This window comes from Notechis scutatus, chromosome 4, assembly GCF_049901735.1.
Source record: "Notechis scutatus isolate UNSWTSFEM ecotype Mainland chromosome 4, rNotScu1.2, whole genome shotgun sequence".
In the NCBI taxonomy this organism is placed as follows: domain Eukaryota; kingdom Metazoa; phylum Chordata; class Lepidosauria; order Squamata; family Elapidae; genus Notechis; species Notechis scutatus.
In genome coordinates, this window is record NC_142012.1 from 162,446,426 (window position 1) to 162,463,425 (window position 17,000).

General features: G+C 41.9%; 1 protein-coding gene across 2 annotated transcripts in view; it reads right to left on the reverse strand.

Annotated features, from left to right (window-relative positions):
- The window catches only part of FAM131A (family with sequence similarity 131 member A), a 91,246-nt gene that overhangs the window by 24,131 nt on the left and 50,115 nt on the right, over positions 1 to 17,000 (reverse strand). For both annotated transcript variants that reach the window (XM_087965434.1, XM_087965433.1), the window contains one exon: positions 6,776 to 6,869. In XM_087965434.1, the coding sequence (XP_087821560.1) occupies positions 6,776 to 6,869 (94 nt within the window). The remainder of the gene's footprint in view (positions 1 to 6,775; positions 6,870 to 17,000) is intronic.

Genomic DNA, 17,000 nt, shown 5'->3' on the forward strand with positions numbered 1-17,000 from the left:
AATTCTGGGAGTTGAAGTCCACCCATCTCTAAGTTGCCAAATTTGGAAAACATTGCTTTTTAGAGGCACCATGGATTGGAATCCTGAACCTACAAACAGGGAGAGGATCGAAAAACTGCAGTGAGAGAAACAAAAGCAACAATAGGAGGCTGAAACAAATACATACACGTACTTAAAATTTCTTAAGATTGCTAAAAAAAATAAACACAATGGTAAAACGTAATAAGCTTTATAAATAAGGGCATCAACCATAAAGCTATCTGGACTTTTTCACACACACACACACACACACACACACACTCACAGACAAAACACCTTGGCAAAAATCTTTTTCATTTCAGAATATTTTCCAGTGCCCTTTTTACTGTCCTGTTCATTTTGCTATTCGAGTCTGCCTGGATTCTTGGCAGCTTTATGGACAAATATATTCTGTTTTCTTAGCAAGATTTTCAAAAATTGCTTGCCCTTGCTGTCTTCTTTCTAGACCTGAGAGAGAGAGAGAGAGTGATGGGCCCAAAGTCATCCAACTGGCTTAATGCCTAAGGCAAAACTAAAACTCAGGGTTTCTAGTCCTTCAATCACGACCCTAAATTGGCTGTCATTCTCAGGGCAAAGCAACATGGGCCTTGTTATACTTGAGGGACTGTTGGTGCTCTCTGAGCTTGTTGTTTTCTTGCAGACATTTCATTACCCAAACTAGGTAACGTCATCAGTGCTAGTCTTGTTATACTTGCCAAATAATATGGGTTATTGATGTATTTTATGTTACTTAATTTTGCTTTTTACGTTGGATCACAATCTTGTAAGAACGGAATGTTGAATTTTTCTCCCGTAACACCCGAGTCGCTGTAATTTTCTACCTGCGAGATAAGAACTTTTTCAGGCTGAGGTAACCAAGGATGACAGGCAGTCCTTGACTTATGACCATGATTGAGCCCAACATTCCTGTTGTTAAGTGAGATTAAGTGAATTTTGCCCCATTTTGCATTTCCTTTTATAGTTTGTAAAAAAAAAAGAGAGAAAGTTCAAAGAAAAAGTTGATTGGTGAGGGGGAAAAAAAACCCCATTCTGCCCCATGTATAACCTCAGGGAAATAAGGCATCCAACAATAGGTAACCGTATTTGCCGGCGTATAAGACGACTTTTTTGCCCTGAAAAACATGCCTCCAATTGGGGGGTTGTCTTATATGCCGAGTCGTCTTATACGCCCGGCAAATAGTAATTGGGAAGCACTGCGGCTGCCGCAGCTGGAGGCACTTCTGCGCACCGTGGAAGCGAATCCCGTGAAGCCGAAAGGAGCAGCCAGCCTTCTCCCAGCTCCCAGGAACGAGGCTCGCACCGCCCGAGCTCCGCTGAGGTATCCGGCTGGGGCTGTCAGGAGTTGTTACCGCTGGCACGGCTCAGCGCGGCTCCAGTCCGCGTTGCCTCGGGAAGGAAAGGCAAAACCAGGAGCCGCTGCTGCCATTGCAAAGCGCCGCGCGGCTCTTCCTTTTGCCTTTCCCTTCCCGAGGCAACGCGGGACTGAGGCCGCGAGCTGCGCCAGCGGTAACAACTCCTGACAGCCCCAGCCGGATACCTCAGCGGAACTCGGGCGTTGCGAGCCTCGTTTTCTTGGGAGCTGGGAGAAGGCTGGCTGCTCCTTTCGGCTTCACGGGATTCGTTTCCACGGTGCACAAAAGTGCCTCAAAAAAAAAAACAGTGCAAAAGTGGAAGGCGTGCGGAAGAGGGGGCGAGTATATAACAAACTATATTTTGAGTGGAAATAAGTGTAGGAATTGAAAAGAGCGTCATATGTTGAAATAGAAAAAGAAAAAAATAAGTTAGCATGGGAAGAAATCTGATGATTTGTAAAAGGACACAGTTCAATTGAAACAATTAGTACATACAATGTATGTATGTATTTTATGATGTGGAAAGTGGGGGGGGTCTTTTTATTTATTTCGCCAAAAGCTTACAATACAATAGAAATAAGAATAAACATAAGTTTAAACATAAGAAATAGGAACTAATAATTGGGAACCAATAGGACAGGGACGGTAGGCACGATTGTGCACTTATGCACGCCCCTTACGGACCTCTTAGGAATGGGGTGAGGTCGATAGAGGTTAGTCTGAGGGTAAAGGAGTGGGGGTTAGAGGATGTAACAACAGAATCAGGTGGTGAGTTCCAGACATTGACCACTCTGTTGGTGAAGTCGTACTTCCTGCAATCAAGTTTGGAGTGGTTTACATTAAGTTTATATCTGTTGTGTGCTCTTGTGCTGTTGTGGTTAAAGCTGAAATATTCATTAACTTGTAAGACGTTGTAACATATGATTTTAAGTCCAATCTTAGCCGGCGTAGTTCAAGTTTGTCTAAGCCTAGAATCTCAAGTCTGCTGTTGCAAACAGAGGAAATGTAATACTCTTCTGGTAAAATACTTCTGGAATCGCTCAGTTGTATTTATGTCAGATATACAGTGCAGATTCCAGACAGCAGAGTTGAATTCAAGTATTGGTCTAGCAAAGGTTTTGAATGCCCTGGTTTGTAAATCAGTATTATCAGAGGAGAAGCTTCGTAAAATTAAATTTACAACTCAGATCTGCCGCTTGGGTAACAGTTTATCCTCCATGTTAAATTACCCAGGCCTCGTGGTCTGGAGAGGACACTGCAGCTTTGCATACAGCATTGAACAACACAGGAAGTGGCAGTTACCCATTTTATAGCACGATGCTCTCGTCTCTTGAGACCGAAGGATGCCAATTCCAATTCAAGTCCATACAAATACAACACTCCTCAATCTACAATAGTTCATTTAGTGACTGTTTGAATAGAATAGAACAACAGAGTTGGAAGAGACCTTGGAGGTCTTCTAGTCCAACCCCCTACCTAGGCAGGAAACACTGCACCACTTCAGACAAACGGTTATCCAACACCTTTTAAAAAAACTTCCAGTGTTGGAGCATTCACAAGTTCTGGAGGCAAGTTGCTCCACTGAAGTTACAATGCCACTGAAAAAAGTGACGTAAATGTTTTTCACACTTACGGCCATTGTGGCATCCCCATGGTCATGTGATCAAAATTTGGCTGCTTGGCAACTAACTCATATTAATGACAGTTGCAGTGTCCAAGGGTGAGGTGATGCCCTGTCATACCCCTGTTGGAATCTGATTCCGAGGGGGAGGTTGAACAGCTGACAGGATGTGGGAGTGTGGCTCCGGTGGCTGTGGAAGAAACTGGGGAAGGGCACAGTCCGGCTGGGCATTCAGAGGAAGACCCAGGCCCACCCCCTTATCCATCCTAGGAATGGATAAGGGAGCAACGTGGGTTTTGGGGGAGAAAAAGGCCCTGATTCCCTTCATTAGCTGCAGCTGGGAAAACAGGATTTAAAAAGGACATTTATGCACAGCACCTTGCTGGAAGCAAAGAGTGCACTATCTTTGTTTGTCACGTCTTATCTGAGTTCTGGCATCCTCCCAACTGTGTGTGTTTTGTTATCTTTTGAAGTCTGCAGTTCCTTATCCTGCCCTGTCTCGTTAATTGCTGCAGCGTGGTTTGTGTTGGTTTTTATTTATAATTTAAATGTACTTTGGATTCAGATGGAATTTCTTCTCTTTAAAAACTGTTCTTGAGAGAATTTTTTCTCCAGCCGATGATAACAGGACATTGGGGGCCAAGTTGGAGGTATTAAAGGGACTTTACCTACTTTTGTGACTTTGTTGCTTTTGTGCCATGCTCATGCTCTTTTGCAAACTTCAGACAAGCAAACTCAATGGGGAAGCCAGCTTCTCTTAACAACATTGTCGCTAACTTAACTTAGTACTAACTTACTAACTTAACTGTCAAACTGTGGGGTAATCAGCAGATTCCAGCAGTTCAAAGGAGTACAAATAACCCTCAACTTACAACAGTTCACTTAGTGACCGTTTGAAGTTAAAACAGCACTGAAAAAAGCGATTTATGACCATTCTTTACACTTATGACCGTTACAGCATCCTCATGGTCACGTGCTTTACATTCGGATGCTTGAACAACTGAACTCACATTTATGATGGTTGCAGGGTCCCTGGGTCATGTGACCAAGTGAATGGAGAAACCAGATTCACTTAACAACTGGGTTATTCATTGAACAACTGCAATGATTCACTTAACAAATATGGCAAGTTGCGGAATCTGACTTAAAATGTATATGTGTTATGTAGTTGCTAGGAGTTTATTGTTATTAATTTTTAAGGTGATAATTAAAGTTAAATGATTATTGGGAATTAAAGAGGAGTTAACCAAATGATATATAAGGTATAGGGGTAGTACACTCTAATTGGTAAATGTGGGGGAAACTTTTTTGAAATGTTTGAATTGAGAAGGAGTTTTTGAAATGATGGAATAAGAATATGCGATGCAATTGCAAACCTGACAGATAAAAGTATAAAGCACAATAAATATAAAGATATGAGAATTATTTAAAGTTAAAAGAAATGGGTTAAGAAATGAATAGAAAATATATAAAATAAGTTTGAGAAAAGTATTTCAGAAAATTAATAGGAAATATGTAAAGAAATGATAGGATATGAAACTAAGTGTGAAAGATGAATATGTAATCAAGGTCATGTTTGTATGGAAATGGGAAAACCTGGAATCATGCTGTTCACTAAAAAAAAGATGTTTTTGAAATGTGAAAAAAATAAAAAAAGCTTTTTACAAAATAAACCCAAATATGGCAAGGGAAATGCGGCAAAATTCACTTGACAAATTTCTCCCTTAGCAACATGAATTTTGGGCTCAATTGCGGTCATAAGTTGACGATTAGCTGCATAAAGATATTGCTGTCAACTCGTAAAATATTCCTATGCCTGTTTTAGTAGTTGCCATAAAAAGGGGAGGAAAGCGAAAGTACATTCCAACTCTTATCTTTAAAAGATTGTAACTAAAATACCAGAGATTTTGCCCGCAAATATATTTAATTAGAGAATGTGAATGATGACATTGTGGGACCGCCATCACTTGAGACCTTCAAGAAAAGATTGGACTGCCATTTGTCAGAAATGGTGTAGGATCTCCTGCTTGGGCAGGGGGTTGGACTAGATGACCTACGAGGTCCCTTCCAACTCTGATTATCTGTGATCTGTTATGACACCCAGCCTGTGAACATGCTCAATTGGAGAATCTGGTTTATGACACACCCAGGGGGGAGCGGGGAAACAGGGTCACAAGTGACTGTAAATTACCTATGCCAGAGTTGGCTTCATACAGGGCAGTGCCAGTACGTCACCTCTAATAAATCCTTTGAAGTTTTTTGAAGTTTGGCTCGAGAATCATGATTTAATTAGGGCGATTGCTGGAATCCTGACAATTGCAAGCTTAAGGTCTCTACAAGAATCTGAACTACTAACAGTCAAGGGAAATTAGTGGGAGTTAAGAATAGAAAGGTAATTCAAGGTGGGCTGGACTTAGATCTCTTGTAGGCTTGCAGAGATGTATAACCGATGACACATTTTACCCTTCCCTTGGTCACAGCCTGGTCGTCTGCTACAACTGCAATGATTCACTTAGCAACTGTGGCAAGAAAGGTTGTAAAATGTTGTAAAAATGTTGTAAAAAGGCAACATTTACTTAGCTAACGCCTCACTTAGCAACAGAAATTTTGGGCTCATTGTGGTTGTAAGTTGAGGATTACTTGTACCTGTTAAAATTGAAAAACGCTTAAGTTTTTTGTGACTATTATTGTTTTTCAACTTATCAAAGAACTGGTGGGAGGGAAGGGTGAGATGGAAAGCAGAGATTGCAGTCTTCAACCTTGAGAGCCAAGGACACTTTTGCAGGTGGCTGCCAAGGCATGGACTGCTATCAAAGCAAAAGAACACTTCCTAACTGGACCATGTGACCCGTTCCATGGGAGGAGGGGTGAAATCTGTTTCTTAACTATGCAGGCTTGCATGGGAAAATTCAGAGTTGGTTTTGCTTTCTTCAGTGTTGAAATGATGTACTCAATAAAGTTTTGCTTTGGGGATTTTAAAGTTCCTGAAAGTGCCTGCTTTTGCTGCCTTTGTCAGTTGGATGGATGACAGGTACCCTTTTCACTACACAGTGACAAAATAAGCCAATATTCAGACCGAATCTGAAATTCATCTAAGCACAACCTCTGTGGCATTTCTTAAGCATCTTTTACACAATCCAGATGATTCTACATCTTTTTTTGACCTGCTATTTTTAATTTTCCCTTCAATCATCAAATCTTGGCCAAACACTTTCTAAGTCCCATTTCCTTGTGTCAGGATTCCAGCAATTGCTCTAATTAAATCATGATCCTCGAGCCAAATTTCAAAAAACTTCAAAGGATTCATTAGAGACGACATACTGGCACTGCCCTGTATGAAGCCAACTCTGGCATATGTAATTTACAATCCCCTGTGACCCTGTTTCCCCCCCTGGGTGTCTCATAAATCAGATTCTCCAATTGAGCACGTTCACAGGCTGGGTGTCATCAACCACGTTCTCCAATTAAATATATTCGCGGGCAAAAGCTCTGGTATTTTAATGACAATCTTTTAAAGATGAAGAGTTGGAATGTACCTTCGCTTTCAAACTGCTGCACTGCTCTTCCAGATTTCCTTCTCGCCCACCCACCCCGCTTTTCTTTTTACGGCAACCACAAACAGGCCTAGGAATGTTTGATGAGTTGACACCCTGGACTTGCAAGGAGCACTAAATAACGGCCTCCACTGAGCCCTAAGCCAAACCTTGCTAAAGTTAAAATCCAGAGGGTTGTGAGAATGTGGCTGGCGTCTTCCACATCTTACCATGCAAGGAAGATCGAGCGAGGGCTGCAATTTCTTGAATGGTCAGCGCTCGCCGGGACTTGGGTAGCATTTCGATGGTGTCTTCTACATTGACCTGTGAAAGGGAAGAAACCAGAGGTCATTAAGAAGGTCCAGGTAGAAACTCCCAGCGTGCGTCTAGATCAGAGATGGGGAACGATCAGAGGTGGTACTCAGCAGGTTCTGACCAGTTCTGAAGAACCGGTAGTTCGGAGAACCAACAAATCCCACCTCTGACTGGCCCCACCCCCATCTCTTCTCTGCCTCCCATTGAGTCCCAGCTGATCGGCTGGCTCTTCTTTTGTTGCCCTGCACAGGAGAATGGAGCTGGAAAGCAGGTTATTGGGGTGGGAAGGGAATGGGGATTTTGCAGTATCCTTTCCCTGCCATGTCCACAAGCCACGCCCACCAAGCCATGCCACAGAACAGGTAGTTAAAAAAAAATTGAATCCCACCACTGGGAACGATGGCCCCTTTATGACTTATGGACTTCAATTCCCAGAATTCCTGAGCCAGCCAGACTGAGCAGAGATGGTATTCAGTTGGTTCTGACCAGTTCTGGAGAACCGATAGTGGAAATCTTGAGTAGTTTGGAGAACTGGCAAATCCCACCTCTGACTGGCCCCGCCCCCATCTATTCTCCGCCTCCTGAGTCCCAGCTGATTGGCTGTGTCTTCTTTGGTTGCCCTGCACAGGAGAATGGAGTTGGAAAACAGGTTAGTAGGGTGGGGAGGGAAGGGAGATTTTGCAGTATCCTTCCCCTGCCATGTCCACAAGCCACGCCCACCAAGCCATGCCAACAGAACAGATAGTAAAAAAATTGAATCCCACCACTGGGCATGATGGCCCCTTTATGACTTGTGGACTGCCACTCCCAGATTTCCTGAGCCAGCTGGCTCAGGAATTCTGGGAGTGGAAGTCCACAAGTCATAAAGGGGCCATCGTTCACACCCTGCTCTAGATCGACATCTCAGTGTGAACCCGTTTGTGAGATAGTGTTGAAATTTGGATGGCTTTCCCTTCACAGTAAATATTTGCAAGTTCTGCCTTCAAAACAGTTCCAATGAACTCCATCTAGCAGTGAGAAACAGCGTGAGGTTGAATGGTACAGAAAACTGGGGAAACGGATATTTAAACCTCCTTTTCAGCATGGAAGCTGATTGGTTCGAATTTAGACCCATCTCACATTTAAACCATCCAATTCAATTTAAACCATCAATTTAAATTCAATTTAAATTCAATTTAAACCATCCAATCTACATAAATGACCTAGGTGATCATATCAAGACCAACTGCGTTCTCTTCGCTGATGATGTAAAGCTATTCAACACCACAGACAATGGTGCTACCCTTCAAAAAGACCTCGACTATGTATCAGAATGGTCAAACAAATGGCAACTTCAAATCTCAACAAATAAATGCTCTGTCTTACATATTGGCAAAAAAAATTCAGAAAATAAAATACAGGCTGAATAGTCAAGACCTTGTTGATGATCCAAACTCTGTCAAGGATCTTGGAGTACTCATCTCTAATGACGTAAGTGCTAGAGCCCACTGTAACTACATAGCCAAAAAGGCGTTAAGAGTTGTTAACCTAATTTTACGTAGCTTTTCCTCTGGTAATAGTACACTAATAACTAGAGCATACAAAACATTTGCTAGACCAATACTCGAATACAGCTCATCAGTCTGGAACCCACATTATGTATCTGATATTAGCACAGTTGAGAAAGTCCAGAAATATTTCACAAGAAGAGTTCTCCATTCCTCTACTTGTTGTAGAAGACCTTATGCCACCAGACTTGAAATTGTAGATCTAGAAAACTTAGAACTACGCCGCCTTCGGTCCGATCTAAGTATAGTATATAAAATCATACATTGCAATGTCCTACCTGTCAATGAATACTTCAGCTTCAACCATAACAACACAAGAGCAAACAATAGATACAAACTCAAGGTAAACCGCACCAAACTTGATTGCAGGAAATACGACTTCAGCAACAGAGTGATCAATGTCTGGAATACTCTCCCTGGCTCTGTGGTTTCTTCCCCAAACCCCAAAAACTTTAATCTTAGACTGTCTACTATTGACCTCACCCCTTTCCTAAGAGGTCTGTAAGCACACCAACGTGTCTACCACCCTGTCCTATTGTTTCTTTTATATATATATATATATATATATATATATATATATATATATATATATATATATATATATATATATATATATATATATATATATATATATATATTCTTATATGTATCCATGTATTCATAACTATGTTTTTACTTATACTTGTTATCTTGTAAGCAATTGACAAATAAAAATAAATAAATAAATTATAAATGCAGACGGCTGAAGAGAGCGAGGAATCAGATGAGGGGCCAGGACCATTAGGGAGTGGACTGCTGCCTTCAGAGATTGTGGAGGCTGGCAGCAGCGATGAGGAGGTTCCCGAGGAGCCTGTGCCAAGTTGCTTGCAGGGTTGCTCGTAGGAAAGAGCAGCTGCTGCAGCACGGGCAACTCGGGAGTAAGGCTGCAAGTATTGGCCCCTCCTTCAAGAAGATAAAAGCCAGCTGTGAAAGGAACATACTTTGCAGAAGGCAAAGACGTTTTGAAACTCCAGCCTCGTGGACATTCCAGTATCCTGAGTTTGTATTTGAACATTTTTTGTATTACAAATTATTTCTTGTCTGTTACCTTTTGGCAAGCCTCGCACCGTTTGGCAAGGCTTGTGCTTATCACAGCTAATTATTTTGAGAAAGCATTACAAGGGTTTTTGTTCCTTTTGAATTGTGCTTGATTTGTCGGAAAAGGGCATGGGTCAGAACAGGTGGGGGGGTTGGACTAGATGACCTACAAGGTCCCTTGCAACTCTGATTATCTGTTATTGATTTGTCTGTTATTTATCTGAGGGGCTGCCACAAAAAAGAGGCACCTGAAGGCAGGACAAGAAGCAATGGGTGGAAACCAGTGGTGGGATTCAACTGGTGTAACAATCGGTTTGGTGAGCATGCACTTCGCCAACTCATTGCTGGAACTACCGGTTCATCCAAACCAGTCCATACTGGATGAATCCCATCCCTGGTGGAAACTAATCAAGGAAAGAAGCAACTTAGAACTAAGGAGAAATTTCCTGACTGTTAGAACAATTAATCAGTGGAACAACTTGCCTCCAGAAGCTGTGAATGCTCCAACACTGGAAGTTTTAAGAAGAGATTGGACGACCATTTGTCTGAAATGCTATAGGGCAGTGATAGCTAACCTTTTCGTCGTCGCGTGTCGAAAGCGCACGCATGCGTGCCTGCACCCATAACCCAATGCACACGTGACCCTCCCGCCCCCTGGGCATGCACACACAACTCCCCATGTGTGCACCGCACACCTCTGTGCGTGCGTGCATGATTCCCTGTCCCCCAGCAGATGTGTGTGCCTCTCCTACACCCAAATCAGCTGGCTGTTGGGTGGGGTGCGCGCATGTGCAGTAAATCATTTCTGGGTGACAGCTCACTTGCGGGTAGAAATGGCTCTGCGTGCCACTTCTGGCATGTGTGCCATAGGTTCGCCATCACGGGTATAGGGTTTCCTGCCTAAGCAGGGGGTTGGTCTAGAAGACCTCCAAGGTCCCTTCTATTTCCAGAACTGTCAGAACTTAGGACTCTAATTCACAGGCTCCATTATGGTGGTAAGTCAAGCCATTGCCATTTGCCCTTGGCAATACCCCTTTTGAGATTTGACTCATTCCAAGAATAATAACCTTCCCCTTCTTCTTTGATCAGCCACCGTCCAGTTGTCTCTTTTTCCCTCCTCTTCCCTCCAAACAGGATCCCCTCCTGAAGGGCACCAGCGGAAGAAAAGAAGGACCGTGACGTTCTTTTATTAAACCCCAAACAGGCTTGGGATCAAACTCAACAAAAGACGATTCCTCGCCAAGAGATACATGTGGCACGATTGCTGCGTGTGAAATGGAGAAGTCAAACCATCCTCTGCGCTGCCTTCCCAGGCAAGCAAAAAAAAAAGACTGTGCATTTTAAAAAGTTGGTTTTAGACCACAGAGGTCCATCTGGGGCTGGTTCGCTTTCGCTCGGTTTTGTTTCTTCCTTTTAGCACTTTCGGATGTTGTACAAGCCCAGCCTCAGGGTCGATCTAATCCAGTGGTCGCCAACCAGTGGGCCGGGGACCACTGGTGGTCCATGAGAAAATTTTGGTGCTCCGCGGAGAAATGTCCTCCCCCCCCAAAAGCAATTAATCCAGGCTGCGCGGGAACACAAGGCTTGCGTCGCTTGCATTGCGAACAACACGAGGTAGTGAGGGGAGGGGGGAAAGGGGTGGAGGGGAAAACTTGCCCCATATGCCCCACACGCGCCTGGCCTGGCCACTGGGCTGCTTCTCTCCACTTTTTTCTTTCTTCTGCTTTTGGCTGCATGCAAGGAAAGCAGCCAAAAGTCTTTCTTTCTCTTCCCAAAACTCCACCAGAAACGAATCTTTCAGACCCTGCAAGGCCTCCTGCTCCAAGAGGCCGTGCCGGCATGACAAGTCTCATTTCTGAAGGAGTTTGGGGGAGAGAAAGAAAGACTTCTGCGGCTTCTGCTGCTTTCCTTGCATGCAGTCAAAAGTCTCTCTCTCTCTCTCTCTCCCCCACTGAGAGGATTTTCCTGCAGACTTTTGGGGGGATTTTCCCAGGGTCTCTGGTCCATGGGATTTAAAATTCTGAGTTTGGTGGTCTCTGAGGTCCAAAAGGTTGGCGACCCCTGTTCTAGTCCTCTGCTCGAGCAGGAGGCTAAACTAGGGTTTGAAAAGTTTGTTCCTCAGTACGCTATTAGAAGGCAACTTCTCCCTTGGCAGAATAGGTTGCTTCTTCCAGATGAGTGTATTAGATGAAGGTGACAATTGCGCCTCATTGACACTGGTTTAGGAAATTGTCTTAACTTGGCACCCAAGCAACCAATCAGAACAGAGCTGGAAGGGAGGTCTTCTCTTTTAACCCCTTACTCAAGCAGGAGACGCTATCTCATTTCAGACAAGTGTCTGATTGTCCAGACTCTTCTTAAAAACCTCCAGTGAGGTTTTTACCTCCACCCACAACTTCTGAAGTGAGGTTTTTACCTCCACCCACAACTTCTGAAGGCAACTTCGGTTCCATTGGTTAATGGTCCTCACTGTTAGGAAGTTTCTCCTGAATTCCAGGTTGCTTCTCTCCTGGATTAGTTTTATCCCTCACATCCTGGACATAAACAGTTTCCACTCCTACCCTCAAAACGACACTATATAGAGCACTGCGCGCCAGAACAACCAGACACAAGAATAGTTTTTTCCCGAACGCCATCACTCTGCTAAACAAATAATTCCCTCAACACTGTCAAACTATTTACTAAGTCTGCATTACTATTACTATTCATCTTCTCATCCTTCCTTTCACCCATCTCCTCCCACTTATGACTGCATGAACGTACGTTTGTTGCTTGTATCCTTATGACTGTTTAAAACTGTTTACTAGTATAACTTGATTTGATTTGATCTCTTATTATTATATTTCCTAGTATGATTTGATTGCTTATTTGTACCCTTTGACTACTATTAAATGTTATACCTATGATTCTTGACAAATGCATTTTTTTTCTTTTTATGGACACTGAGAGCATTTGCACCAAAACAAATTCCTTGTGTGTCCAATCAAACTTGGTCAATAAAGAATTCTATTCTATTCTATTCTATTCTATTCTATTCTATTCTATTCTATTCTATTCTATTCTATTCTATTCTACTCTACTCTACTCTACTCTATTCTATTCTATTCTATTCTACTCCACTCCACTCTACTCTATCCCTACTCTCTATTCTATTCTCTATTCTATTCTATTCTATTCTATTCTATTCTATTCTATTCTATTCTATATTCTATTCTACTCAACTCTACTCCACTCCACTCTATCCCAACTCTCTATTCTATTCTATTCTATTCTATTTTCTATTCTACTCAACTCTACTCCACTCCACTCTATCCCAACTCTCTATTCTATTCTATTCCATTCCATTCCATTCCATTCCATTCCCTATTCTACTCTATTCTACTCCACTCCACTCTACTCTATCCCAACTTTCTATTCTATTCTATTCTATTCTATTCTATTCTATTCTATTCTATTCTATTCTATTCTATTCCATTCCATTCCATTCCATTCCATTCCATTCCATTCCATTTCCCTATTCCTATTCTATTCTACTATTTTATTCTATTCCATTCTCCATTCTACTCTATCCAACTCTACTCCTATTCTATCCCAATCTCTATTCTATTCTATTCTATTCTATTCTATTCTATTCTATTCTATTCTATTCCATTCCATTCCATTCCATTCCATTCCCTATTCTATTCTATTCTATTCTATTCTATTCTATTCCATTCCATTCCATTCCATTCCATTCCCTATTCTATTCTATTCTATCCACTCCACTCTATTCCTCCATCCCAACTTTCTATTCTATTCTATTCTATTCTATTCTATTCTATTCTATTCTATTCTATTCTATTCTATTCTATTCTATATTCTATTCTATTCATTCCATTCCATTCCATTCCAATTCCATTCTATTCTATTCTATTCTATTCTATTCTATTCTATTCTATTCTATTCTATTCCATTCCATTCCATTCCATTCCATTCCATTCCATTCCCTATTCTACTCTATTCTACTCCACTCCACTCTACTCTATCCCAACTTTCTATTCTATTCTATTCTATTCTATTCTATTCTATTCTATTCTATTCTATTCTATTCTATTCTATTCTATTCTATTCTATTCTATTCTATTCTATTCTATTCTATTCTACTCTATTCCTATTCTATTGTAATATATTTTATTCTTCATTCTATTATATTCTGTTCCATCCTATCCTATCCTATCCTATCCTACCCTACCCTACCCTACCCTACCCTACCCTACCCTACCCTACCCTACTCTACTCTACTCTACTCTACTCTACTCTACTCTACTCTACCCTGTTATCTATCCATTGCTTCTTGCCCTGCCTTCGGGTGCTTTGGAGAATGGATTGACTCCCTCTTTTTTTGTGATAGCCCCTCAAATACTGGAATTCTGCCATCCCATCGCCCCTAGTCCTTCTTTTCATTAAACTAGACATACCCAATTCCTGCAACTGTTCTTTATATGTTTTAGCCTCCAGTAACCATCTTCGCTGCTCTTCTCTCTACTCTTTCTAGAGTTTCAAGATCTTTTTTACATTGTGGAGACCAAAACTGGACGCAGTGATCCAGGTGTGGTCTTACCGAGCCATTACAAAGGGGACACATATATTTGCCTTCAATTGGCATGATATCAAATCGACTACAACGCGTTTTTCAACCCTCACCATAGAAACGGAGGGCAAGTCCTGCAGTCTACAATTAAAAGTGAACACAGATTTGAAAGGGCTGGATTGAAGCCGCTTGCTGGAATAAGGAAACAAATTAAATAACGTAAATCAAGGTTTTCAAGGCTGACGATCAACCAGGGAAAAAAACAAAGAAGCAGACAGTTTATAAGGTTACAAGGAATAACTTCTGTTTTGAAAACAGTCCTTAAAAAACCTCAAGACACTCAAAAAAAAAATTGGACAATACAGATTGTCCTCCCCTGATGACCACAATTGAGCCCAAAATGCCTGCTGCCAAGAGAGAGAGACAGTTGTTAAATGAGTTTTGCCCTGTTTTATGACCTTTCTTGCCACAGTTGTTAAGCGAATCACTGCAGTCGTTAAGTGAGTCGCACGGTTGTTAATTGAATCTGGCTTCCCCCATGGGCTTTGCTTGTCAGAAGGGTGCAAAAGGGGATATTATGTGATCCTGGGACGTTGCCACCGTCATAAATAGGAACCTGTAGCCAGGTGTCCAAATTTGGGTGCTGCAACAGTCGTAAGAGTGAAAAGCCGTCGTGTCCCTTTTTTCAGTACCGTTGCAACTTCCAATGGCCACTAAAGGAATGGTTATAAGTAGAGGACTATCTGTACTGCCTTGAAGCATGGAGGTTTGATTTAAAAGTCACAACAAATTGCTATCTGAATGGATTTTTTCGCTCATCAGTTTGCCAGCTCCTTTTTCCTCAAAGGTCTGAAATCAGGTGAGAGATGTTTCACCGTTTAGTAAAGATTATGATACAATTATGCCTCAAACGAGCTCGATTCCCTTGCTTCGCTAGGAAACTACATGGTCGGGCTTAGTTTTTTGGGGGAGGAAAATAAGGGGGGAAAATTCTGCCTCTGCCTACCAGCATCCATCGGTATTCATCTGGGTAACGTCCTGTCAGTGTGTGAGAGAGTTGTGAGCTGTTTGGAAACTGAAACAGTATTTGCTGTGTGAGCAAGAAGGAGACACCAAGGAGCCTGGGCGTGGCTTGACTCAACTGTTCTGTACTAAAACTGTTTGGTGCTGTGAAACTAAAACTGAAACTGAAACTCCTCTCCTCTGCTTGTGTTTTGCATTTGGAAGAGATTTCTTTTCAGGTGGGGAGGGGGAGTAAAACTCCTTAGCATCAGAGCGTGTTAATAAAAATATAGGAAATACTAATGCTCTGATGGTCATTTTGAAAAATCATTTCTTAGTGAGCATCTAGAAGCCAAGAGGAACATAAGTGCCAAATTTCAAGTTTGTCGGTTTTACGGTTCTGGAGATTTTGTGATGATGCATGAGTGGTATTTTGCTTTTATATATATAGAAGATTCTCAGTTGAGAAACTGACAGATTATAAATTTTGGAAAGGATTTCTTTCAAAGCACCTGTTTGCTCCTTTCCAGTAGGCTGCATACAAATATTATGAATATAAAGGAGAATTTGGGTCTTTCCATTCTTCCAGGCCTTATAAATTATTTGTCCACACTTTGAATTTTTAAAGCCTTTTTTTCCCTTCTGTTTTCCTTCAGGGCTATTTCTTTCCTTGGATGCTAATTACTGTGGTTTCCAAAAGCTCCTGTGCCTTGACCTTCATATTATAGAGATTTCAAAACCAGGCTGAAAAAATTATGATGGCAAAAAAACACCAACTGCGCCTTTAGTCTGTTGACTGTTTCAGTAATTCTTTACAGGGCCATAAAATGTATTAGTTGCTGGTGTAAAAGAGAGTAAACGTCTGTGGAGATCAGATTTTAGGAAGTTTTGTGTACAGCAACATATGGTAAATGGGCAAGAAATGAAATGTTATTAGACATTATGTTCCTTTCTATTCCTAGCCTTGGTGCTGGTAGGGAAGAGGTAATGCTATTACTGAGGTGATGAAAATGCTGCCATCTACACCGTGGTTTATCAACTTCGGCCATTTTAAGGTGGGTGGATTTCAACTCCCAGAATTCCCCAGCTCAGTTTGTTCTACAGGTAGCGTCGTGTTGATAAACCCAAAGAAAGCTAGGTGTGGTTGGAACCCCTTGTATTGTTGAAAATCTAGTTTTCTACCTATGGAGAATGATTCTTTATATTCAGCTATTACAGATTAACAGAGCTGGAAAGGGACCTTGTAGGTCATCTAGTCCAACCCCCTGATGGCAGAGCTGATCTCAGAACTAAGCTACAGATTGCTGTTTTGTGCACAGCAGACTAGAAACCTGCCCCAGAACAGTGTTTTGAAACGTTGACAACTTTTAAGATGTGTGGATTCAGCTCCCAGAATTCCACTGTTACCAGTTTTTAAGTTTTTTATGTCTAAAGCAGGATTAGAACTCCCAATCTCCGGGTGATTGGTCCAAATTCACCCAGCCCGTTTTCATACCTCAGATGCCCCTAGAACTCACAGTCTCTTGGTGATTGCCCAAAAATCACCCAGCTGGCTTTCATGCCTCTGGCACCGCTAGAACTCACAATTTATTAGGCACCAGGTGACTGTGAATTCTAGTCTCGCTTTAGGCATGAAAGCCAACTGGGTGACTTCGGGCCAATGGCTCTCTCTCTCTCTCTCAGCCCAATCCAACTCACAGGACTGTTGTTGAGTGGGGGAAAGGGGGAAGGAGTATTAGGCATATTTGAATTATTTATAAAAAAATATAATGACAGGAACAAAAATAAATGCAAATAAGTAAAAGAATATCTTTGCGAGTTCCTTTTAGAGACGGGTTCTTCTGTTCGGGCAACCTATTAAATTAAACTACAAAAGGAACCCAACAGGGTTGTGTGCATTCACACAACCAGTCAGTCTGCCAGAAGAACCCCCTACCAAATCTC